At 42.6% G+C, this 25,640-nt stretch overlaps 1 protein-coding gene across 6 annotated transcripts in view; it reads left to right on the forward strand.

Annotated features, from left to right (window-relative positions):
• The window catches only part of KIAA1549L (KIAA1549 like), a 145,114-nt gene that overhangs the window by 60,446 nt on the left and 59,028 nt on the right, over nt 1–25,640 (forward strand). For 3 of the 6 annotated variants that reach the window (XR_010070669.1, XM_063331592.1, XM_063331590.1), the window contains exons 2-11: nt 3,675–4,022; nt 6,831–7,445; nt 8,983–9,095; nt 10,601–10,820; nt 11,915–12,048; nt 15,200–15,362; nt 18,434–18,493; nt 20,082–20,233; nt 21,694–21,865; nt 25,226–25,389. Coding sequence is in view for 5 of the 6 variants with exons in the window: in XM_063331592.1 (XP_063187662.1) it covers nt 3,675–4,022; nt 6,831–7,445; nt 8,983–9,095; nt 10,601–10,820; nt 11,915–12,048; nt 15,200–15,362; nt 18,434–18,493; nt 20,082–20,233; nt 21,694–21,865; nt 25,226–25,389 (2,141 nt within the window). In the remaining variant the exon portion in view is untranslated. The remainder of the gene's footprint in view (nt 1–3,674; nt 4,023–6,830; nt 7,446–8,982; nt 9,096–10,600; nt 10,821–11,914; nt 12,049–15,199; nt 15,363–18,433; nt 18,494–20,081; nt 20,234–21,693; nt 21,866–25,225; nt 25,390–25,640) is intronic. The other 3 variants (XM_063331591.1, XM_063331593.1, XM_063331595.1) reach the window with 3 other exon arrangements.

Consider the following 25,640-nt stretch of genomic DNA (forward strand, 5'->3'; position numbering starts at 1 on the left):
TGGTCACAGCAGCAAGCCTGTCAGAGTCCAAGGAGCGTCTGGACAACACCCTGAGTCTATGGGCTTGTTTTAGGTAGTCCTGCGAGGAGCAGGGAGTTGGACTTGATGATCCTTATGGGTCCCTTCCAACTTGAGTTTTTATATGATTCTATGAAATATAGATCTTACGGGCATGGCAAATAGACAGGCATTCTCATTAGCCTCTACTTTTTCCAGGGAAGATTTGCTTACCAACTAGTTGTCTCATAGAAATAACCAAACCTGTGTGAAGAATAATGTGACTGTGATGTCTCAGGAGCAGGGGCAGAAGTTGGACAATAAGTGAGACTTCTTGCTCCAGAGGTGCATAATTCATCATCTTGTTTTACTGTCACACATTAATTAGACATAGGCATCACCTTCAACCTTCAGACAGGCTCAGGGTGCGTATGCTGATGCTATCCCTTTTACTTTATTAGAGGGAGGGTGAGGGGAGATGGTTTCCTCTTGGTTGCCTCTGTGCCCTTCTTTGGTCCCTGCAACTCCTTTAGGTGTACACAAAAGGGCTCAGATATTATAAAGGCACGATTTTCTCTAAACTGGATCAATTTTTAACTTCCTGCTGTGGCATATTGATGTTTCTCATTCTTGCAAATGGAAAGATCCCTAATCAGTGGTGGTGGCTGTAATGAGGTTACTGCTAAATGGGTTTTAGGATTGTTGGAGGTGGTGGTTAGTCAATAGCCAAGTGTGAAAGAAGAACAGGTAATCCTGAGATATGAGAAACTGCTACCGGTATGTACAAGCAATAGGTCAGTGCATGTTGCACGTGGGGTGGAGTTCTCATTGTGTCTTTCATGTGGATTTGAATTGGTTGTCTTCTCCTTCCATCCAGCGTTTTCGGCTGTTGATAGATGTAGAAGTGAAATATTTTCTCATGTCTGCCCTTTTTCTTGGTTTGCACAGTATTTGGTAAGAATCTCTAGTTGTTGATATCATCCTACCAATTCTCAAGTAAAGAGTATGTACCTCAGTTTAAACTCCATGTAATGGGAAGATAATTTTGCCTTTTGCATGCTATGTCCAGTTACTACCAGGATGTTGAATTTATGGCAGAAGTTTGAAATAAATACTGATAGTCAGTATCTTTCCATAAAGGTAGAATTAAAAAAAAATTAAAAATGGCTGCCATGGAATGCCAGCATTTTGTATCAGTTGCAGAATATTGTATAATTTTTTTTTAAACCTTCCGTAATTCAAGAGCTTGACTTCATTAATGGACATAAACAGAAAAATTGCCAGTTGGTATGGAACAGAAAAAAACAAAAACTGAAGGACTAGAATTAAGCAGTGGTTAGAGGACATTTTTATTCAATGTTTTATCTGCTTTGCATTATTTGAGCTTTCCTTCTTGTCAAAATGTGGTAACATCAGTTCAACACTTTTTTCAGGTTTATATTGTCTCTCTGCTCGTAATCATTCTCATTAAACCGAAGTGTGAAGAAATATGTGAGGACTGGTGCAGACTGTGTGTGGATTGATGTTAACAGATTTTGCTATTTTAGAAAGCAAGAAAACATTGTCTTGTTTAATTCCCCTTCAGGACTCGTGTTCGCTAAGTGCTAGATGAAATCCCATGAGAAGGCTTTGCATTCACTGCTCAGTACGGCCTTTCAGTTCAGAGGTGAAACAAGGCAGTTTGGGGTGTAAGAGATCGGGTAATGATGACTTCATCATCTGAGATGACCTCACAGAAATTTAATCTGTAGGTTGCCTAAGGCCTGATTTTGCAAAGTACATCATCTAAGTCTTCGTTTTGAGCATCTGTTTGAAGCCATTCTAGTTGAGCAAAATACACATCGTCTTCTTTCCTACCTTCTGTTAAAAAGCTGCCTGACTCTAACAGGGAAGGAAAAAACACCAAAACACAGTATAAATCACAATGTGCCTCCCAAAATATGGTGGAGCATGTAGAATATCGGAAATCAGGTCACACCAGTCATTTAGGTCCCCGGTCCCCCAATGACACATCAGCAGCCATGGCACAAACACAAAAGCATTACTTTTGTGCTGCAGGCCTCTCCTGGTGGGTCAGATTCCCTGGTGGACTCTGTAGCCTCCTCTCCAGCCTGGTGATCATCTGGTGCAGCTTCATAAAGGCTGATTGGGTTTCCCCTTAGCCTGCTTGTCTCTCGTTGCTCCCCTAAAACAACTTGTTTCTGGATTCTGTATTCATTCTTGCATTTCAGTGGAGGAAAGATTCTTCACCATGGCTTAATGAAGCTCTTAAATGCAGGGATAAAAGGGAGGATCTGTGGGTTTTTTGGTTGGCCTTTTTTGTGGTTTCTTTTTGTTTATAGAGTGAAAATGCCACACTGGACGTAATTCCAGCACGTTCCTGTTGAATGCACACAGGAGCCTGAAGGAGCTAGTCTAATCATCTGCTTTGGCCTGTGCATATGGATGATGGGCGGTGTAGCACAAGGGCATCACAAGAAAGAAACTTAGCTTTAAATAGGTGCAGTGTGACCCATTTTTCTCTCTGGCGCTGTGTGGTGTTCTGACGCTGAGTTTTGTGCGGGCTGATCCCTTTCCGTGCTGTTGGCTCTGTTGACTCTTGGGTTCATCGGTGGCTGGAACTAATGTCCAGCCTGTTTTATAACCACCTATCTTAAGGTCTGCGCCTCCTTGCTGTTCCATGCCGTTAGGGGTATGGAGGAGGTTGCCATCCTCTGTGTCTGATCCAGATGCTCTGGAGGGCAGGGACTGGCTCTGTGTTGTGCCTCTGTTTAGCTATGCAAGGGGCACAGCTTCGCATGGCAACAAGCGCCAGTACTGAGTTTTCATCTATTATCTTGGCGGGGGGAGGGGAAAAAACCCCCTTAAATTTTACTCTTGAGTGAATCTTAATCTTTAAATTAGTAGGAATGTGAGATTTCCCATGCTATGATTTTAGAATAACTATAATCATTTTAAGAAAACAAAGCCTAGGAACATTATAGTGTTGAAAGTAGAGTAAACCGGTGTTTGAAATGCTGCGTTGTGCATCTGCACGTATCAAAAAAGGAGTTTAATTTCCTAATTTGTTTTGGATCTTACCCCTCTTTCCTCATGTTCATCCCTGTTTTATTTTCTTCCTTTTGTGTCTATAATTGCATGCATTATTAGAACTGGCAAGATGAGCACCTCCAGATGCATCCTACAGGAACCCAGCCAATGCTGACTCTATTCCCATGTCAGACTGCAGGCCAAGTCAGTGAAGCTTGGTTGTCAAAATCTATTCCCTTTCTACACTGCTTCTAAACCCATCTTCTCACAAAATGTTTTTGACACAGGGTGGCTGACCTCAAGAATTGTCCCAAGCTGAAGAAGGTGTCTTTCAGTATGTTGAACCATCCCAGTTAAAAGTCCTGTTTTGAAATAGTGTTGTCTAGGAAGCTTTTCTTTTTCTTCTGTCAGATGAAAAGACTTGAGGGGTTTATAATCTGTGACACTGTACCTTTCACCATTTTTTTTTTGTGGTGGTGTTAGATTTTTTTTTTTTAACTTTCTTGAATTTTTATGCCCTTTCAATAAAAAAAAGTTTGCTGATTTTACTAAACGTAAGGCGTTTTGTGTTGTGATTTGTTGCAACAAGTCAGCAACTCCTCTTCCTTTTGGGGAAGAATATACTCATTTTACTTATTATTTTACAGTTATTGGGCAACAGCATATCAACGTTGCTGCTTCTATGGGATCTTTTCCTAATTGGAGATCTATACTATCACCAACACGGCCTTCCACAGAAACTAAGACTTCCTCAGTAGCTGATATTTCTATGGGACAGACTTTGGAGAACGCAAACTTGCTTCAGATGATAAAAACAACACTGACTGGCACGCGTACCAGAACTTCGGATCAAACTCATCTGTCGCCCACCCTTTATCAAGGCAGTGGAAACAGTGCGCCCCAGGAACCCGCTGAGGTTTCAGCTGAGTCGCCTCTGAGGTCATCACCTCAAGACACAGATGAAACAGCTGCTGTATCAGGTTTGCCTCAACTTGGTATGTTTGCCACACTGTCCACTACACCACCAGTGACACATTTGAGTACAGCTGTGCCATTTCAGCTAATGCCATTAGAAACACCCTCCATTTCAAAAGAAAGCACATCAGGATCAGACATGCTTGCTGCTGTTCCATCACCATCATTCTCCTCATTGGTAATTCAGTCACCTCATACCATTAACTTTTCTAAACCAGCTGTACTGCCCATCAAAGTGCCTTTGTCTGCAGATCCTGAAGGTTTCTTCAACACAGATTCAGCCAGCTCTCAGGTTAGTGAAAGCAGAAATAGTCCTCTAAGCACGGTCACTGTAGTGCATTCCAGTACGGTGAATCACAGAAAGAGTCCCGAGTTGTTCACGGGTACCGTGCCTTTCAGTCTCTTTGGATCGACAACAGTGCATTTCACAGAAATAGTGGGAAAAGGGTCTTCTTCAGAAAGGACCTCTTTTTTGTCTGCATACTCTGATATTCCTGTGTCAAAAACATATCAGTCTTCCCTGCCAGTAACTTCCAGAAGCCTCTCATGGTTTCCTAATGAGAGCGTGTATAATGTATCTTCTACTGGAGTAAAACAAAACAGTCAGCTATCTAAGGCAGCGTTGACTGACAGAAACAGTGGTATCACTCCTCTGTCATCACCAGTTTTTCAGGATAAAGCAGAGGTTCCTATATCAGTCTTTCATCCTGTGGGTACTCCACATCTAATACCCCAGATGAGTCATCCTCAGTCTTCCACAGCACTGACTAATTGCACTACAGGCTCTACCAGTGCACCTTTCATGTCATCAGCTTCCGAGAGCCTGGCTGAGGTCTCCAGCTCAACAGAGAGCACGTCTTCCCTCTCATTGCCAAAATCACTCATTCCAGATGCAAAGCACGCTCGCAATGCAGTGCTGCCAGTACGAGCATTTAGAAGTGAAAAAGATTTTCTCTTTAGAAATGCAACACACTCTTCAACAAGCGCAAGGTCTCCCATGCTAACTGAGACAAATGACACCTTTACTAGGAGAGCACGCACAGACAGTCCCAGCGCAGCAGCAGCTGATGAGGATACTTTGCAAATCCCTTTGACTGTTTCCTCGGTGGTGGCTCTAAATCAGACTTTTGCAGAAGACCTGGCTGATGGAGCTTATCAGGCAAATGACATGCGATTGCCAGCTGCTTCTGCACGTGCTCTCCCAACTTCTGATGGCTTTCCCATGGCAAGAACAGCTCAACAGCCCTTCACAAGAAGGGCGACAGCAAAGACGTCCATGAACTTTAATGCTAATGGTGTTCTGCCTTATGGATCTCAGCTTTCCGAAGTTTCTCCAGATATCCAAATGAGTAAACTCCCTGAAGGAGTTTTGGCAACAGGCATGACTAGTCCTGATCTAGCTTCAGTGCTGTTGATTACTTCCACTACAGGCCTTTCAAAACCTGGACCTACTATCACAAATACTTCTGCTACAAGCATCTTTGTGACTGCATATCTCCCACCTGGTGCTGCAGAAAGTCCAGACGTAACTGCAAATAGAGACAGAAATATGAGAGTACCTGCTGTTGTGACCCCACGTGCAGAATATTCACCTCCAAGAGCTTTAAATCATTTTACCTCTGGTCAGACTTCACGTTCAGTTGATAGAAAGCATCTCGCCTCTGTTGTGCCTCCAGCGTGGGGTATGTGGCCATCACTGGTTTCCATGACAACGGTGATGGACAGCCCCGGCTCCAGCCTTTTTGGGATTTCAAGTGCGGACTCTGAAAGCAATTTAGATCCTGTCAGCTCTCCTGAAGTCGTGACTTTGGGTTCTACGTGGACGAATACATCATTGCTGTCTTCAGCTGGCTTTAGTATTCCTTCTGTAAAAACTTCTGCCAAAACGGCAATAAGAGAAGTTCCTCCAAGTACTTTTCTGTTGGAAACTGAGTACCATGCACCATATTCGGTAGTTTCAGGTCTGCAAAAGACAATGAATACAAAGAAGCAGCCACACTTTTCCAACCCTTCAGCAAACTATACACATGCAAACACTAGTCAAAACATCTCAAATTCACCCCTTGCCGGGGTGAAGTTGAATAGTTTTCCAGAATTTGATGTAGATACGTTTGCACTGAAAACATCTCCTGTTCAGTATTCATCCCTTGCTACCACTTTGATGGTGCCTGACCCCCTGCAAAAAAAGCATGGAAGCACAGCTGAAAACATTCCTTATTTCTTTACTGTTGGAGATCCCAATACCAGTACACACTACGAAGCACCTCTCCGCTTACACGGGCCTTCTGTCAATGGTACAGGTGCTTTCCCTAGCTCTCTAGAATCACAAACAACCCATGCTGGGAAGATTACTTTACTGACAAAGACCTTAGGCACGACACCAATGTTGGCTTTTCAGCTCACTGACAACTTGACTCTTTCAGCCAGCAATGAAAACAGTGCCATCCACAGCATACTGCCAGCCCTGTCCCCCTCTCCCGTAACCAAGCTCTCTAGCTCAACTCTCTTGCATAGTTTTAGTACAGAAGAAGACATCGGGTCTGGAAATTTGCCAGAATTTGCAGATAACCGGTTAGAGTCCTCTGGTTATTTGTTTACGGCTGATAAAAATCCAGCTACGTTCAGTGTGGAGGAGTGGGACAAAGGTGCTACAAGACCTAGTCTAGTTCCCAGTAATATATCTAATAAAGCTACCAAGGGCATCCCATTGCAAACCCCTACCACCAGTGCTCTGCAGTCAGTCATCATAACTTCTGTCCATGCATCACCAACACCACTAACTTCTCCTTTTTTGTCAACAACCAACTTTACCCATTCTGTCATTACAGTGTTATCTGGAGTATCTTCTGGTGCAATACCTACAGTAGGAACTTCAGAAGCAAAACCACTAACAAGAAAATCATCTCCAGCTTCACCAGTGCCAGCTTCTTCCTTCTTTTCTCTAGGCACTGAAAACACACCTTTGCCATCTGTGATGGCTTTAAGCACACCGATACTGACACTAACAAAAAATAACACTGCCACAAAATTGACCTCGGACCTAGGCTCAGTAGAAACACATACAGATTTTCCTTTTGCAACAAGAAACACAAATGCATCACCTGTGGACGTGACAGCTATGCTCGTAACCCCTAAGAGCAGCACGGTCACAGCTGCCCCACTCGCACCCACAGCACACGTACCCAGGCAGATAGAAACCACAGTAACAGACACCCAGAAGTTCCCAAGCTCAGAAATCACCAAAACGGCAACCCCGTATCCACTGACAATTACAGCAGCTTTGACATCTATTACAGCATCAGCGAAAACAACTAGGCTTCCCCCTACTCCAGTGGAAAACATCTCTGCTCCTCCCGAAACCACGGCAGCAGCCGCTTTCGCTAACATGACAGCAGCTCCTCCCCTGGATTGCCGGCTCTCCAGGAACCTTATGGTTAAAACAGGTACGTGGGGGCCACTGAATTTGCTGAAAGGACCTCGCTTGTCTATGAGGGGCAACCGGTGATGAGTGGGAAATACACTCAAATGTCAAAGAATGTGGGGCATTAATCTGGGGATGAGGCTGCTGCGCTGACAAACCAGACAGATGAAAGCAGGGTCGCTGGGTGATGGGAATGGAATTGGCTTTATTTGTAGCTTGGATTTTACAATGAGTGGGTCAAATGAAGGAGTGAGATCAGTTGCTCTGAAGTTCAGTGGGTCACTGCAGGGCTCCAGCAGAACCACCTGTGTGGAGTGACGACCCCGTATGACACGATGGTTTGGTCTCTGCTTTGCAGGAAGGAGTCCGTGTCACTGAACGACAGTGCGGTAATCTGCCTCCGTCTTTGGCCCCGTTTGCATATGAATACCTAATTCTGGTTTTATACGAACACCTAATTCTATCATTAAAGATTCATTTGAAAATGATGTTCAGTATTTAGAGTTGTGCGCTTCAAAACGGCAGGATTTTGAGCTCTCTGTGTGGGCAGTACCACTTCTGGCTCTTGCTGGTTTTTTTACAGACAGCTTTTTCCTTAGCTGTAAGAACATCAAGGCCAGGCTGGATGGGGCTTGGAGCAGCCTGGTCTAGTGGGAGGTGTCCCTGCCCGTGGCAGGGGGGTGGAACTAGATGATCTTTAAGGTCCCTTCCAAGCCGAACCGTTCTATGATTCTAACTCTGAGCTAAAGGGGTCTGGAGAGGTCCCTTGCCCAGGCTTCATATGGACTCCTTATGGCAGCACAGCGCAGCACCAGATGCGTGTATCTTGGAGACCTCAGCAAAGAAGAATAGCTACATAAAAGGGTTTATGACCTTGTGTAGAACTGAGTGATACTGGGGGACAATAAAATAAGCAGCTTTTGGACCTAACGCGTGTTTAGTAGCTGCTAAATATCTACATCAGTAGTAAGATGAGTGCCACAACTATTTCTAAAGATAGAAGTAGCTTATAACAGTGTATCATTGAAAGTACTTAAGCGCAGCTATAGAAATCTTTCTGCAAATTATAAGAGAAAAAGAAAAAGCCAGGGATAATATTAATAAATAAAGTGTACAGACACTTCCTACACGGAAAAAAAAAAATTGTAGCAGTGGAGCAGCGCGTTTCTTTGTTTATTTAACTTTGGCCATGAAGGTACGAAGCGCACGTCCTGTGCAGCACCAGCTCCGTCCCCTGGGAACGCTGCACCAGCCCATCCGCAGGGGATCCGGTGGCGTCAGACCTCCCTCGAAAAGGCAGCGTGGCAAAGACTTGGTGGTGTTGCTAAAGAAATTGCATTTGTTAGACCTCACTCTGGAAACAATAGGCTACTGCCATGGGATGAATAGGGAGCTCAGCGACACTGCTGAGCCCCTGCAGTTCTCGCTGCCATTGGAGCCGCTGCAAATCCTCGCCGCTTTGATCTCCATCCAGCTAGCGCAAGGCAAAACAATTAAAAAAAAGCAAACAGTAGCATGGTAATGTCTCAAACCAACATGTGGCTTTTGTTGTTCCACAGTTCTGTTGCTGAACACAAGGAGGATGCTGATCAGCAATGCCTTCAAGGAGGGTGTGAGAAAAGGACTCAACCAAGTGCTGAGACAAGCTTTCAACCAAAATGTCAGCGCTCAGGTAAGCATGCTTGGCTTGCCTGCGTGATCGCGCCAAAACAGCTCTCCAGCCAAGAGAATCTCAGCTGGCTGCGGCTCCAGTGGTATCTCTGGATGCAGGAAGCCTTTTGGAGGGGAGCACCGGGCTTTTCCTATGGAAAGCAGGCATAGGTGGCACCCATTCTGGGCTCTAAAAGCGTAGGGACCACTCCAAGGCTTTTGCCATTTTATTTGATGCAGTAGAACGGAGAAATGCAACTTTGGTTTTGGTATGTTCTGGGAAATGACTACTGACAGCAGTTTCCTCCTTCCCCTGCGGCTCAGGAATGACTCTTGGTCAGCCAAGTGCTGCTGTGCTCAGCCTGGATCAATTGCAAGAGCAGGGCTGGTAAATGGGGTGTCACCGCTGTCAGTCCGCTCCCTGGTTTGAAAACACGATACCTGACAAGTGCAATTCCACAGGGATGAAAATCCCGGGCAGGGAAAAAGCATGTTGTATTGAAAATAAATGAGGGAGACGCGTTCATCGGTTTGCAGCTAAATTGCACGAACCTCTACATTGCTGGGTGTCGGAGCAGGCTTAGGCGGGTGGCTGGGGCGCTCTTCTCTGCATCGCAGGTTTCCGTGCACTGTAGGCAGGGGTTTGTGCTGAGCCCCAGGTTGTTATTAGTGATACTCACCAAGCCACTGAGAAGGAAGAAAGTAATTTTGCTCAAAATAGAGAGCATCAGGTTGACTTTTGTCCCCATGCTGTATTGCTGCATGTTCAGATGATGTCGGTTGGTTTGGGAACTGTGTATTCCTGAGTCTCAGCAGCAGCAATCGAAACTATCAGACTTATTCCCCCACATTCTTGTAAACCTGAGGGAAGCTTCCTTTTTCTAACGGAGGAAACCAGCTAAAAATTAGCATGGAGGACCAGTTTCAGAGCTTAAACTTTTTGGAAAGTTCAGAATTGAGAGGTAAAACTCAACTTGTGCTTTGGCTCACAGTGTGTTCATTCTTGTGGTTTGTCACTTCTACTCATAGAGGTGGTAGATTAACCGTCTGGGACAGAACAGGAAAAATAGTATAGAAAAGACAGTTGAGGCTGAAGAATCAAGTATTGGAAACTCTTGTCTTTTAAAAATCTGTCTCCAAACCTGCAATGACAGACACATGCGCAAACTCAGGGAACTTTGGATGTTCTCTGGATTCTCTATGTTTTTACACTCATAAGTAAAAAGTCCCAGTACCTATATGTGAAGGAAGCCCCAGTCTCAATTAGAGGTACACAAGCTGTGGTAGCAATACTGCAGAGCTTCAATTCAGAGCATATGGACTCTGCATGGCCTGGGTCTAAAGCTGTCTGAGCAGTTCTGCTAATACCACGTTTGATGGAACACTAACTGGATCCTACAGGGTTTATAGGGGATTACAGGGTAAAAACCCTGCAACGGAGACATATTCAGGGTGAGAAGTCCCATCAAATAGTGGTTGAACTGCAAACAAAATTTAAAAAAATATGTTTCCCTGTGTGTTTTATAGGTTGAAATTCTGGAGCAGTCAAATAATGTAACGGTTGGTTACTACGTTACACGGGGCAGGCTGGTTTTTATGCCAGCTGCTGTAATTGAAAGGCTTCTTGCGTATGGCATCAGCAACGCCACAGCGGACATAAAGCAGCATGTCCCACATCTCCAGTCTGTGGCGGCCCTGGCCTTGCCGTGGAAGCCCCTTCCCGCGTACCACTTCCAGCTGAAAACAGGTGAGCGAGGTCCTGCCCGCCCGTGCCCGGGGTTGTGTGTGTGTTGATGGGTCGGTGTATGGGGACAATGCTCCTGGTCCCCTTTGCTGTCCTGCCTCCACCCCGGCTCTCCGATGCGGCAGCAGGACAAGCTCTGCTTTGGTTCCATGTGTTGATGTTCCTGGGGCAAGCAGGACAGCCGGTGTGTGCATCCCCCTCCTGCGTGGTGCTCTGCTGTCACCTCTGGCGGTGCTGCTGTGAAGTGAAGTGGCATCGCATTAGGGATGGGTCGTGCCAATATCCTTGACTAAGACTCGGCGTTTGATTAAAATGGACTTTAATTGATGGGTTGTGCCACAACCTATGTGTTTCTTTTGAGGACAATCAGATGAGAAACATGACTATATGAGAGATATAAATCTACCTACCTACCTACCTGCCTGTCTGTCTGTCTATCTGTCTGTCTATTGATATATTGTTCTGGCTGGACCCATTGGATTTGACCTAGTCCCTGGCAGTCTAACCCAGGGTCATTGCTATTGCTAAACCGCTCTGTACTGTAGCAAGCATCGGTGCAGAGCAGTTGCAGCAGAACAGTATAAGCTACAAGAGGGCAGAGAATAGTGTGAAAAAAAGTATTCGATTGTAAAAAGATTTCTTATGTGTGTGCTTACATGTTTATATACACATACTTATTGCAATTACCCAGTTAAATATATTTTTCCTAGCACAAACAGAATGAGAATCAGTATTATGATTGATTATGTCTTGTAAAAGCCAATGACCTGCAAGATTTAAGAGTATAAGTTGCATTTTAGAATGATTTCTCTTACTGCCTGGCTCTGAGTAAGTACAGTGAACTGGTCTACCATCTTATGTATCACTGCAGAAACAATCTCCATTTGTTTGTGCGGAGTATCAGCTCTAATAGTGCAATTTAACTCTTACAATTTGTCTTAATTAAGGCTAGTTTAGTGCAGTGCTTGAATTGACATAAACTGATCTTATATGGCATTGTTTTCACCTGCTTCATTTGTAAACTGATGTCAGACATTACAGGAATTATGCCACCCAGAATATTTTGTCCACGTACAAATACGTTGTTCCTTTTCCAGAGCTGCAGTTTGTGGGTCAGACAGACAACATACAGTCATGCAAATTTGTTCAGACCATGGAGCAACGGTTACAGAGAGCGTTTCAGGATGCTGAAAGAAAGGTCTTAAACACCAGCAACAACTTAACAGTTCAGGTACGCCGTTGCGTGCTTTGCCAGTGGCTGTTGCCAGACTCTCTGGGTTATTCTTCCCTCTGTGTGTGCTTGCATTTCAACAGAATGTCTTTGATAGCCACGATGGAAGTAGGTTTATGCTTTCCTCTGAAATAAGATTGTTCTGTTTATTGCAGGAAAACTTAGAAATGCATGATTTATAGAAGACGGTTACTGTTATTTTCATGAATTTGAATTATAATGTTTGCAGTTAAATCATTTTAGTGGAATTCAAATAAAAACAAATATATAAAAATGTTATTCCAAATTTATTTTTTTTACCGAATATGTTATTCTGACATTTTAGTTGCTCTTAGTGAGGCTATTTAGGTATAAAGATAATGTCATGCATGGATGTTTGTAAGGTCTAAGCTGATGGAATATATTTCTTTCTTTTTCTGTGTGCATTCCAGTTCAATACTCGCAGACCCAAATTCATTATTAAGGGCTTGATTTTTGCAGGCCTTTATATGTATAGTGAGCCATCACCCTTATGCTGTGTGCTGTACTTCAGGCATAAAGAAATTATCCTCTGGGTGATATTATGACATGTATTTGACTTAAGATAAAACTCTGTGTATGGACTTGTGCTCCTTGGAATAGTTTGCATGTAGCTTACCAGAAGGAGAAAATTGGTCATTAGAGCTCTGCTTAGTTACTTTGGTACCGTCTCTTGTGGGCTTGTGTTCAAACTGGAGTTGCTCAGAGAGGCAGAAAAGTGCATGGCAAGAGCTGACCTACTGCAGTAGGTAAAGGCATTGTCAAGGTTTTCAATAGCTGGGTCTGTGGTGCTGAGGGGGGCTTTGCAGTGGCTAATTTGCTCGCAGCAGAAGTGGTAGATCTCACAAAGCACCTCGGCAATTTAGTAAAGAGCCCTAGAAGAAGGTAGTAGTTGTGGGTTTTGTGAGTATTGCAAATTTAGGAAGTCATAGGATGCAGGTCTCGGAGGCAAGATATAAACTGGGAAGTAAGAGGCGCAAGGGTGTGACCTTCATGATAACTTTGTCTGAAATTACTCCAGTACCATGCAAAGGACTAAATCAGTGCAACAGAAAATAGAACAAGGGTTTTAGATTAATTACAAACTGAGGAGCAGTTCTGGAGCGAACAGGGCTGATTCAGAAAAGGCCTTACTGCATTACAAAGGTAGAAGGAAGGGCAGCAAGATGTGTAAAAGGCATGAAACAACTTCCATGCAAGGAGAAATGAAATCGCCCGTGGTTCTCCAACCATGAGTGCTGTAGTGAATCAAGAGTGATCGTTTGGAGTTTTTCATAACAGAACTACTCAGGTTTAAATAAAAAGAAGAATCCTTTAATACAGTGGGTAATAAGTTCCTGAAGATCATAGAATCAGAATCATTTAGGTTGGAAAAGACCCTTGGGATCATCGAGTCCAACCACCAACTCCACTCTACAAAGTTCTCCCTTACACCATATCCCTTAACACTGCATCTAAATGAGTCTTAAACACGTCCAGGGATGGTGACTCCACCACCTCCCTGGGCAGCCTATTCCAGTGTCTGACCACTCTTCCTGTGAAGAATTTTTTCCTAACGTCCAGTCTAAACCTACCCTGCTGCAGCTTGAACCCATTCCCTCTTGTTCTATCGCTAATTACCTGTGAGAAGAGACCAGCACCAACCTCTCTACAATGTCCTTTCAAGTAGTTGTAGAGAGTGATGAGGTCTCCCCTCAGCCTCCTCTTCCTCAAACTAAACAGTCCCAGCTCCTTCAATCGCTCTTCATAAGATTTAGTCTCCAGGCCCTTCACCAGCTTCGTTGCCCTCCTCTGCACTCGCTCCAGCACCTCAATATCTCTCTCTTATTGAGGTGCCCAAAACTGGACACAATACTCAAGGTGTGGCCTCACCAGTGCTGAGTACAGGGGGACAATCACCTCCCTCCTTCTGCTGGTCACACTATTTCTAATACAAGCCAGGATGGCATTGGCCCTCTTGGCCACCTGGGCACACTGCTGGCTCATGTTCAGCCGCTTGTCAATTAGAACTCCCAGGTCCTTTTCTGCCAGGCAGCTCTCCAGCCACACTTCCCCAAGATGGCTGGATGTAACTGGAAAAAACTGTGGAAGTTACAAAAAGCAATTGGCCAAACTTACAGAACAAGAAGTCATCAACCCTTTTTAAGCCCAAGCATACGATTTATGGCGCAGACCATAGCTGTGGGCTAACCTTACACTGCGAAAAAGAGCCCTCTCTTCTTGCCCTGTGCTCATTCTCCAACCATCTGCTCCCGTCCATTCGTAAGAGGACGTCGACTGGGCAGACCTCTGGCCTGACCTCAAACTCGTCTTCTGGTGCTTTTATTATACCATGTTTTATGTTTTACTTAGTGATCCAAATCATAAAAATGGGGTATTTAAATAATATTAATGAATGCTGAATGCTGTCGGCCCTACCTACAATACCAGTAGCCAAAAATCATCCCTCTTCTCCTACAGCATGATCTTTCTGAAAAAAAATGTTTTTTCCATTCCTGCCCTGCCTTCGCCTCTCTGCTTCCTGCATAAAACTGGTGTTTGAGGATCTGATCCAGTACTCACTAAATAGAATTGGTCCTTAAACGCAGTCATCAGATTTGGGCTCAGGAAGAGCGGCACAGAGCTAAAGTGGGGAGGAGAGCCAGTAATTGCGTGATGCTAGGAACAGAAGAGACATGATATCCCTTTATTTCATACGGAAAAGGCGTAGGTCTAGATAACTGCGCTAGGAAGGCAGCAGAGAGAGCAAGACATACAGGCCTAATTCCTCTGCATCAAATAATGAACATATTTTCTGCTAAGCATCCTTTACCTCATCCTATGTTTCCTGGTAAAAAATGGGGAAAAATATTTTCAGTCCTGACTACACCTTTTCTGCCTGCTGCTGTCCTCCGGCAACTCTGCCTGTGCTGAAGCAGGAATTGAAGTACCACAAACTGGTGTACACAACCATGTTGAGCGAGCTGTATCTAATCCATTGTTCAAGTTAACTTCTTCCCAGTTTATTTGCACTAGTTTGGGGTTTGGTTTTTTGGTTGTGTGGGTTTTGTTTTTTGTTGATTGTTGGTTGTTTTTTTATTTTTTCAACTGAGCTGAAACACAACTACACATTATTTCTTTACCTCTGTTTCAGATTTTGAACACCTCCAATGTCTCCCAAGCTGTCACTCTGTTTTATGTAGTGAACAATCAAAGCACAACTCTAAATGGCACTATTTCCAGCAACCTTCTTAATCAGCTGTCAGCTGAGCTGGTGGGTTTCTATCTAACCTACCCGCCTCTCACCATTGCAGAATGTAAGTATGCGCTTCCCGGCACACAGCTCCTTAAGATTAGCTGGTGTCGGGCTGTTGCTTTGCAAGTACCATAAGCTTTGTTGTCAAGCCCAGTTTTTCTGACTGCTTTTTAAACTTAAAAAAAAAAAAGGGGGGGGAAAAAAAAAAAGAGGGGGATTGTGTGGGGTTTTTCTGGGTTCATTGTTTACTTCAGCTACTAGAAACACTGGTAGATAATTAAGAAAAACACATACATGCTATCATTAGTAAGAATTGCTTGTGACAGGTTCCAAACAAAATAAAATTGTAGTTTTATATAAAACAAACCACAGAATTTCCCCAAGTCTCCATTTCAGGAAAACTTAGCGCAGCACATGAAGTTCCTGTTCAGCATAGCCCTTTACGGCAGTGAAGGCTCAGCGCCGGCGCTTGCTCCAGCGGCAGGGCTGGGTAGCAGGCTTTGAGTGGGTGTTTGGGTGCGGGGTGAGCTCTATCTGCGCTTTTCTGGTTAAAAAAAATCAGTGGTGTGTTTGCTGAACTTCATCCTCAGTTTAAAACGTGGTCTAAGCACTTTAGCGTCAATAACGTGCTGGCGTTTCAGTTGTTGTGAAGCGTCAGAGGTACAGAGAGCGGGGGACAGGTGTGTGTCTGGGCAGCCTGTGTGGCAGATACGCTCTCTCACTCTGCGTGCTAATTTCTCTAAAATGAATAAAGGGATGAGATGTTTGATTATGGGGTTTTCTGTTTAACCTGCTTGTTAAACTTGGTACGTGAAATTAAGGTCGCTGTAGAGCTGTGTCATCCGTTCACTGGAGGAGATGAGCGGTCACTGGGAGTGAGAGGAGACAGGGACACGCTGGGTACGTCAGTGCGTGGTGATGGACTCTGGTCAAGGAAGGGCAGGTTTCAGCTGATCTCACCGTGCATAAATCTTTCCGAGATGCTTATTAAATTTGAAATACTGTGCTCAAATACCAGTGAAGATCTAGTTAAGCTTCTGGTGGCTATCAAACTCACTGGTAGGGCTAAACCAGTGATGGAGTAGTTTGTAATTTTTTCATTTCGCAAGTATCAAAATAATAGGGCACGTAAGGACAGAGCCAAATATACCTTTATGATCAGAACACTGAACTGAGCGGATTCGTAGCTTTAGGTAAAATTATTAAGGTGCTTGTTCATTTTTTGATTCTAAGAAAAAGCAGAACCAGGCTGGTGGGAAGTGAGCACTGGGGAAAACACCAAGTTACCTTTTTTGTCAGTCCATTTTATTTGCAAACAGCCCAACAGCAGCGTAATTATCTCATGCAATTCTTCATCAGTTACTTGCACAACGAACTGTCTGGGGGATAAGTGGCCACCCTCTGGTGCAAGGCAGTCAGGAATCACAACTAACTCTGGGGATTCTGCAAATCCTTGAAAAGGGAGGAGGGTATATTATTCTTGAGGCACTACCTATCTAAATCAGATATCTGCAAACAAATGGGTGAAACTGCCCAAAGATGAGCTCCAGCTTTCATCAGGCCTTTCCGCGGGCAAGGGGAAGTGGAGGGGGGCTGTTGACGCAGGGTGTGCTTGGGGACCTAGGAAGGGTCGTGGCTGGCGGGTGAGCCTGTCACAAGAGCGCCCCGTGTGCAGGACTTGCCTTCACGGGGCATCCAGGAGCACAAGGAGAAACTCCGAGGAAGTGCTTTTAATGATGGTGTTGCTCGGTTCAAGCTTTTAGCCTCCAAAATAGGCCTGTTGCATAGGAAGAGGGTTATGGTGCTTCTTGCAAAGGCAACAGAGGCGTACGCTTGGTAGTCAGTAGCTGTAGAAGACATTTGTCACACACTAAGAGTCTCGTGTGGTATTGCAATTCTCTGCTGATCCCCGCACATGATGAACTGACCCGATAAAGTCTGTAGCTAGTGCTCCTTTAACAACTAATAGCTTATATTTCATTTTGGAGTTCTTGGTTTTATTCCCAGTGCAGCAGGTAGACTGCAAACTCATGAACTTAATGTGCGCGTAGTATTTATGGCTTCAGACTGGTAGCGTGTCTTGTGAAAATGTTTACTTTGAAAAGTGTTTGATGCTTATTCATGTGGCAGCGCAGTTGTTTCAAATACCGCTGCTGTTTTCAGAGCGCATTATTTCCCCGTAGACTCCGGCGGCTCCTTCAGAGCCTTCGCAGTCTGTCATGGAAATGCACAGCTCAGGACACGCCGTGAAATCCCTCCTCAAAAGCAGTTACTGCCTGTAATCAGGCGCTTTACAACGTTTACTGTTTCAAGCCACTTTGGGGTTTAAAAAAATCAAGGTAACTCAATAGCAGCATATCAACATGCAAGGCATGGACATTTTCTGAATTAAGTTCCAAGTATTAATGCTTTCCGCGTTGCATAAATCTATTGGTAAAAATGCTGAGCTGTATAATGAATTAGCAGCATGTTGAACTTCACAGCCTAATGCACTTTGGAGATGGAAAAGCTAACAAAAGGCATCAAAACAGCAAACATCAGTTTCTCGCAGATGTAAACGCATATGGTAGTAATACCTGAAATGGTGCCGAGTGAGAGTGCCACACTCTAAGGTGTGCTCACAGATTTGTTAGTCTCATTTGTAATTCATGTGGAACTGCACTCTCTGACTGCTGGAATCCGACCCTGGTTTATTTTAGTATTATTTCAGGTTAAAATGGTGGTCTGGGCTAAGTAAGGATTGAATCACAGAGTCACCATACAATGTCATTTTGTTTCCCTCAGGGGATTATTCACAGAGAGAAAGCAGCAGAAACGTATATAACAGACACATGCGTATTACATATCATTTTTAGTAATGGGCAATCCTTGGCTTTGCCCCAGGCGATGTATCAGCCAATATTTTGGCAACAGAAGATATATGTTCTACTTTGTCAGCGCCTGCACTGTTTACACTTGATGTCCTTTTTCAGACTGAAGAGAAATTGTAATCCTGAAAAGTGTGCCTCTAGATCTCCTCCTGGGCCAGGGTTCAATTTTATTTATCAGTGTCTGGTTAACCAAATAGCTTTGGGACAAATGAAGTGTAGGATGTTGGAATGTTATGACATAATTTCAACTTTTATTTTAAAGCTTTGGAGTATCCAAACCTTGATGTCTCAGAGTCAACTAGAGACTACTGGGTGATAACAGGTACTTCTTAATCTCCTTCTCTCCGCCACGGATGTCAGATAGTTTTTAGTGCTCCATTATATGAACGCATTGGTGTGGTAATTTTACACAAAAATAAGCGGCTGCCCACCGAACCTTCCTGTCGCATTCAACTGGGCAAATGTATTTAAAGTTACTCTGGGGCATAACTGTGGTTCGCCCTGCCAAGCAGAGACGTGTCCTGCAGCCAACACTCACCTCAGAATTTATGCTACTTTGGTTTAAGCACTTCTGAGCGCTGCATTATCCTCTCAGAGTTTTAAAAGACAAATAGGCTTGCTTTCACACATTCCACCCCCACCCCACCCCCCCCCATCCCCCCCCGAGACTTTGATTTAAATCTGAAATCCAAAGAGCCTTGTAGACATAACCCGGGAAGAAAAGTGATCTATTAAACCGAGGAAGTTTGTTATGATTTGCTGACTTTGGCTGGGTCCAGGAATTTTTGCATCTTTCACTTGAAGCATAAAGCACATAACCTTCTCTTGGTGGAAAAGAAGGTGCAGACAGTGCTATTGGGCTTCAAAATACTGGTTTTACCACAGTCCTTTCATTGGTATCACATTCTCATTCACAATCATTTTGACTTTATAAGTGATAACGGCAAGAAAGAGACCCTTTTCCCCAGACATCTTTGAGCAGATACCAAAGCCTTTCTAATCGATGTGTCTGTACCTGGAATCGTTTAATGCTCAGGAGAGCAAGAGAAAAGGAGCCTGACATGAAACAGATTAAATTCTACATTCGGCTTCCAAAAGCCGGTGTGATTTGGTACCTGCGAGAGAGATTTTGAGATTAAAAATAAGTTTATGCGGAGATTACGATCCTCTGAAGGGAGTGGTATGGCTCCTCCCCGTTTGGACCCCATGAACCCAATATGCCACTTCTTGCCTTTGTGCCCGTGCTGTAGTGGAGTATGATTGATATCACAATGGAAACAGTGTTTTCAAAGAACTCATGGAGGTCCCAAAAGATTTTTTTAAATAATATCGAAAACCCATACATTTGTATGAATTAAATTAGCATGCAATATCACTTATTTGAACGTTATGTAAATTCAGTGTCTTTTAATTTTACATTAATTTTTATTTAGGAAATGTTTATTCCATTTTCAGTGCTCTCAAGCATATAGTGTTTTGTTTCAAACCAAGTTGTACAAAATTCTAACGATTTCAGAACCGCTGGACAAAAAACCCTGTCGTTTAGTTAACAGGAGCAACTGGCGACAAGCATAAAACCAGGTAGCTCTCAAACAGGTTTTCACTTACTTTTTACCTTGAAGATCATAGATTAGGTGCTTCCCAGAGCCATTTTGGTAAACGGAAGGCCAAAGAAAGTTTTTGAAGGATTTTATTCTCTGAAACATCGATTATTTGAGAAGAAAAGTGCAAGGGCTGAAATGGAAGCACATTATATCCCCATTGGGAATTACTGAGGGGGTGTAACTGTCCAGTTATTTTTCTTCTAAGCTAGTTAGCACATCCCTGTCCCAAACTGCCCTGCAGACCACCCGTTACCTTATCTGCCCCTCTAAAATATGCTGATACGTGATTTTTCTCCATTCCCGCAGTTATTCAAGGGGTTGATATTGCATTACTGGGACTGAACAATCAGAGCTTCGCAAGATTAATGGAGCAGCGTTTGGCCCCGCTGTTTATGATGTCCCATCAGCAAGGAAGACGATTCAAACGTGCCACTACTGTGGGCAGCTACACTGTGCAGGTGGTCAACGCGGTATCGGTTGCGCCTGGATATGTGTTGGAAAAAAAGAGCTTTGTTTGCATGTGTCCTGTCTCAATTTGTGTGAAAAAACCCACCCTGCTTAACTAGGCTGAGATTTCCCGTCTTTTTTCATGAACACCAAAGCAGAGAGTGCAAAACGCATGGCATTACTAATGGGGTTCTTTTTCTGTAGTCAGCCATGTTTGCATGCCTCTCATCTCAAAATCGTCATTAGTTAATCAGTGTCAATAAGTGTTTTCTCTCTGGTTGCTACGAGGATTGGTACAAAGTACCTACTTTAGCATGAAGTCTTGTATTTAGCATAATGAAGAGTTCCAGGCTTTTGTTCTTAAATTAACAAAAGTTTCCTAAGTCTTCCTTTCCTCGGTAACTCAATAATGCTAGAACAACTTCTTTCTTTTTGTTGAAAAACATTAAAAAATATGTATGAAGCAGTCTTTATACAGGGTTAGTCATCAAATCATGTGGCTGCAGATCACATTATGAAGTACAGATTTCAGTCCTGAGTAATTTATTAATCATCTTTCTCTTATTCAGCAACAAATCCCATTCATTTTTTTTGAAATGATCATATTTTGATTTCTCACTAATTTAGCCAAATTATGCTAGTTGTGGGAGATTCAAAGAGGATCTATCTTCAAAAATTGCATGACAAGTTATTGCTTCTTTTTTAATTACATGATGATTTTCAAGAATTACTTTTTGTGAGATATAAAACCAAATTACTACTTTGCCCACAATTCTGTGTGTTTTCCCATTGAAAGAATTTAAAAGAAGGAACACACTTTTGCTTGCCAAAAGTGTGAACCTTTTTAAAATTTTCCATGAACACGTGACATATTTTAGTCAATAGCATGACGGAGAAGAGTCTCAAAACTCCTTTTTCCTCTCATCATTAGAGGCGTTTGACACTTCTACTTGCAGGAAAGATAGAGGTATAGTGTAAAAATTCTGCCGGTGTTCTGCAGAATAAAATGGAAAAAGCATGGTTCTCTTTTTTGTCAGCCTGGGATCAAAAATGATGAGTACAGAAGTAAAATGTGAGGGAAATTTTCAACTGCAGCATGTCAGTAAAGTATAATTTTTAAAATTAGCATAGATTTTAAGAATTCCCTCATTACAGAGGACTGTAGTGTTCAAATATTTGATCCTTTCCTCCTTTTTCTACATGATTTCCTTAGTGTGGGGTTTTGCCTTGGGATTACGTTTAAAAAATTTGAAGGCGGCAGTCAGTCCTCACTAATCTTAATAGCCTCGGCTGTGAAGGGGAGAAGCCCTGATCCTGTGAGAATATTTGCACGGAGCTTATGCTTATATGGGGTCTTGAAGGAGTTTCCCTCTGTGCATTGCCTTTGAGTAGCTCCTGGCAGGTTTTGCAATGGTATAATACAAACGCAGTTTATTTCTTTCTCTCGTTTTCTTTTTTTTTCCCCTGAAAGATGGTAAAAATCCAACGTATTCCAGGACCCAAGGAGCCGGCTGAACTGACGTACTATACTTTATACAACGGGAAACCTTTGCTGGGCACTGCAGCTGCCAAAATTTTGAGTACTGTTGACTCCCAGCGGATGGCCTTGACACTGGGTTATGTTATTCAAGTTCAAGCTGATCGTAAGAGTTCTTTTAAAAATTCTCTGCTTTAGTCCATTTTTTTCTTCTTTTTTTTTTTTAATCTTCTTTCTTTCTTTGTGAAAACACCAGTGTAGGTGTGGGGAGAGAGAAATTTCAGCTGCACCCTTCTGAGTAGCTGCTTAAGTCAGGTGGCTCTTTTTCATATGTAAGGCAGGCGCATCTTTTGTGGTAGTAAATCAAAGCTATATACCGACTGTTAATTAGCCAATCACTGTAAACTCTCCTGTACAACTAATTTTACACATATACAGTTACATGAGCTTTATGGAACTGTAAAGTCAGAATTCATTTTGATGCTAACAAAACCATGACGCCATAGGCTAATGACTGCTGGGGCTAAATTGCTGTTGAAGTAATTTGTCGTAAAGTAAAATGAAATTGTATGTGGGGGCTATCAAGATGTCCCTTATTTTTTACTTGTTCAGAGTAAGGTAGATTATTTCTACCTGAAAGTGATATTTTTTTTTAAATAATTTTTTTCATCAAGAACTTTGTAAAGTCCGCCACACGATTGCTAAAGATGTTGTTTAGACACAAATTAGAAAAGTGAAATTGAGCAGAGCTTCTTGTGTATACGTGTGACTTTCAGATTCAAGATACCTTAGCATCCCTCAGAATAACGTGGCCAAAAAAGTAAACCCTTCTTGAAAAACAAAGTGTTTTCAAATTTCTCTTTTATGACTTGCATCAATTACTGAGTGATTGTGGGCACACGTCTTTTCTTAAAAAAAAATTTGTCTTGGTATTCCTGTACTGTTGACCCACAGTCATAAACCTGTGGTGGAGCTTGGAGTGTTTTTTGTGCAATAACAGCTTAATGAATCAGTCATGCCTTTAGCTAACTGAATCTCCTCACTTTGCCAAGGTATTTATCCAGATGGAATTAAAATTATACAGTGGACTTCTCTACCGGATCTCCTTACTGGCTAAACAGCATATAAAATGGGACGTTATTTCTGCCGACGTTATTTCTGCCTGAAGGAGCCGGGATATTGAAATAATTACATGTAATGGTGATAGGAAAAGAAGGAACCACTGCAATAAATAATTGATGTATCATCCATAAACATACGATTGAGTTAAAAGACTAAAGTATGATATAATTTCCAGAGACTGCACTATATACCGTACCTGATCCTTGATTTGATCATGGTCTCTTACTGAGTTTAATTGGACTGGAACCGGGGATCTCCATTCCTGCTTCCATACAGTCTAGCATTTAAATTCTGAATGACTTTTTTTTTTTTTCCATGAGAATATTTCTATAATGTAATTTTTACTAAAGCAGCTATAAATAATACATAGCAATTTCCTAGCTCTTTGTGCAGTTTTGTGATTTGTATGGGTATTTCGGTAATTATATGACATCCACTGCTCATGATTTAACTTCGTACTTCCATGATCTGGTAAGGCAGCCTCGTTCATCTGTAGATTTTCATACAAGTTAAATATGCACAGAATATCACAGGAAGAGACTATACAGAAATTGAAATTATGACCCCGGGTAACTGAGATTCTGTAGCAAAAGCATTTGAAATGTACGAGGGAGTTCTATCTTTATACCTTATTATCGAAAAAAATCCATTTCTTTCATTTTGGACGTGGTATTTGTAGTCTGTCTTTGTATTCCCAAAGAAAATACTTTGTGTGCACTTCATTTTTAGTCATTTCTGTTATAGCAGAATGAAAAGTTCTGTACCAAAATGCAGTAAGAAAAGACATCTACCCTCAGGAGCTCACAGTCTGCTTAGACAAGACAGACGAATAATAACAAAAAATAAGGATGTTCCTGTTTTATAAGTGAAGGACTGAGTTATAGCAAAATGAAAGGCTTGCTTCAAAATCCACTGCAGTCTTATTGAGTTGAACAAACCGTGGATTGACTTACTCAAGGTCACATTGGAAGCTGATAACTGAATTGAAGTTTTAAACCCGAATTCCTAAATGTTTGTCCTATTAGCCATAAGGTCATCATTTCCTCTTTGTTCCCTAGAAAGAATAATTATAACTTTTCAAAAATTGTTTGCTGCTTCCACAACTGCAGTCTTTAATTAAAATTACCGTTATCTGATAAAATTCAGATTCACTTTCCCACAGCACTTTCACTCCCACACTACATGTTCAAAGTCAGTAATTTAGAATTATGCAAGTCCATTGAAAAGTGGACCTCGAAAGGCAGCTCAGTCTTAGGCTTCAACCTGGCTTTTTGGACAGTCTTTAAGCACGTGGTTCCTGTTACAGTACCTAATGGCGCAGTTCCTACATCACCCAGCCAACCACATTGGCTTTGCAAAAAGTGGTAGATGTACAAAGAAAACAGGCTCAAGTTTCAGGCAGACTTTCAGCTGGCTTTCATAACGGCTGCTGAACAAGATGGTTTGCATTTGAAGTCTGATCCTGAAAGATGCTGAGTGCCTCTGACAGCTAATAAGCTCAATGACATTTGAGAGCAACGGTCCCCTAGGAAATGGGAAAGGCTGTGTTAACGCTGCTATTCTCGCAATTGCCTGTCCACGCCAGCAACCAGTGGCACAGGAAAATAAATAGAGATAGCATGGTGAAGTCCACCAGATGTTTCACTAAACCAAAATTCAGCATCATAAGGAGATTATCTGGTGTTTTTCCAGAAAGAAATGAAATAAGAGGACCAGGGATGTGTCACAGGAGGATCTCTTACGTGTGTACAAGTTGAAGGCTCATACTAAGAGACTTTATTCTGATAAAGTGGAATTAAAAGGTTTTAGCACAACTGCATTTCTGAAATGTACCCTTTTCCTGGTGCCATTATTAATATATCTGCAAGCAGCTCTTTCCAACCTCATTATTTTCCCTCCTTCAGAGATCATGGATTGATTTTGACCTTAACTATGATAAAGTATTTCTAGAGCGCAAGAGAAGCATTTTCTTATTACCCTATTGATATTAATAATAACTATCGGTGTGCTCAGCTTCATTGTTTTTGAAAAAAACTCTCCCAGTTTACTCTTGCTGAGCCTCACTTTTTTTTTTTTTTTTTTTGTTTATTCTGTAAATGAACCATTGGAATAATACCTAACATGGCACCTAATTTGACTTGGGAATTGATGTCTGCTTTTGCAGCTGGCTATAACTAAGGAAGAGAAGAGAGCCCAGGGATTTGTGCATTGAACGGTGTTGCTGATTCTTTTTCTTTTTCTTTTTTTTTTTTTTTAACTTAACGAACACAAAGGTATAGCTAGATTACTGACAAACCTTTTATACTAGTTATTAAATGGAGAGAGTTGCAGACTGTGTTGGAAGCAATTAAATCTTGCGTTTGCCCAGTAAAACTTACCAATGTCGGTTTGCGATTTCCTGTAGCTGTGGTGAAGAACCCCCCGAACAACCTGTGGATCATTGCAGCGGTGCTGGCTCCCATCGCTGTGGTTACGGTGATCATCATCATCATCACAGCGGTTCTGTGCAGAAAGAACAAGAACGACTTCAAACCAGACACCATGATGAACCTGCCTCAGAGAGCTAAAGTGAGTGACCGATCTCCACATCCAAGACGTCTGTTTGCTTTCTGAGCTGTTAACGGTGTTTCTCTGCTAGATGTAGCTGAAGGATGTTTGGAATTGTAACGGTCATTATTCATAAGTTGGATCTTTGCATTTCTCAGTCCTTGATACTGCCGGTCTCAGCAATTACCCTTCTGTTTTACTCCGGACTCATCAACTTCCTTCGCAGCTCGTCCCTTGCCCCATAGGTAGCAGTGACAGAATAACCGTTGCAC

This window comes from Chroicocephalus ridibundus, chromosome 4 (assembly GCF_963924245.1).
Source record: "Chroicocephalus ridibundus chromosome 4, bChrRid1.1, whole genome shotgun sequence".
NCBI classification, from domain to species: Eukaryota; Metazoa; Chordata; class Aves; order Charadriiformes; family Laridae; genus Chroicocephalus; species Chroicocephalus ridibundus.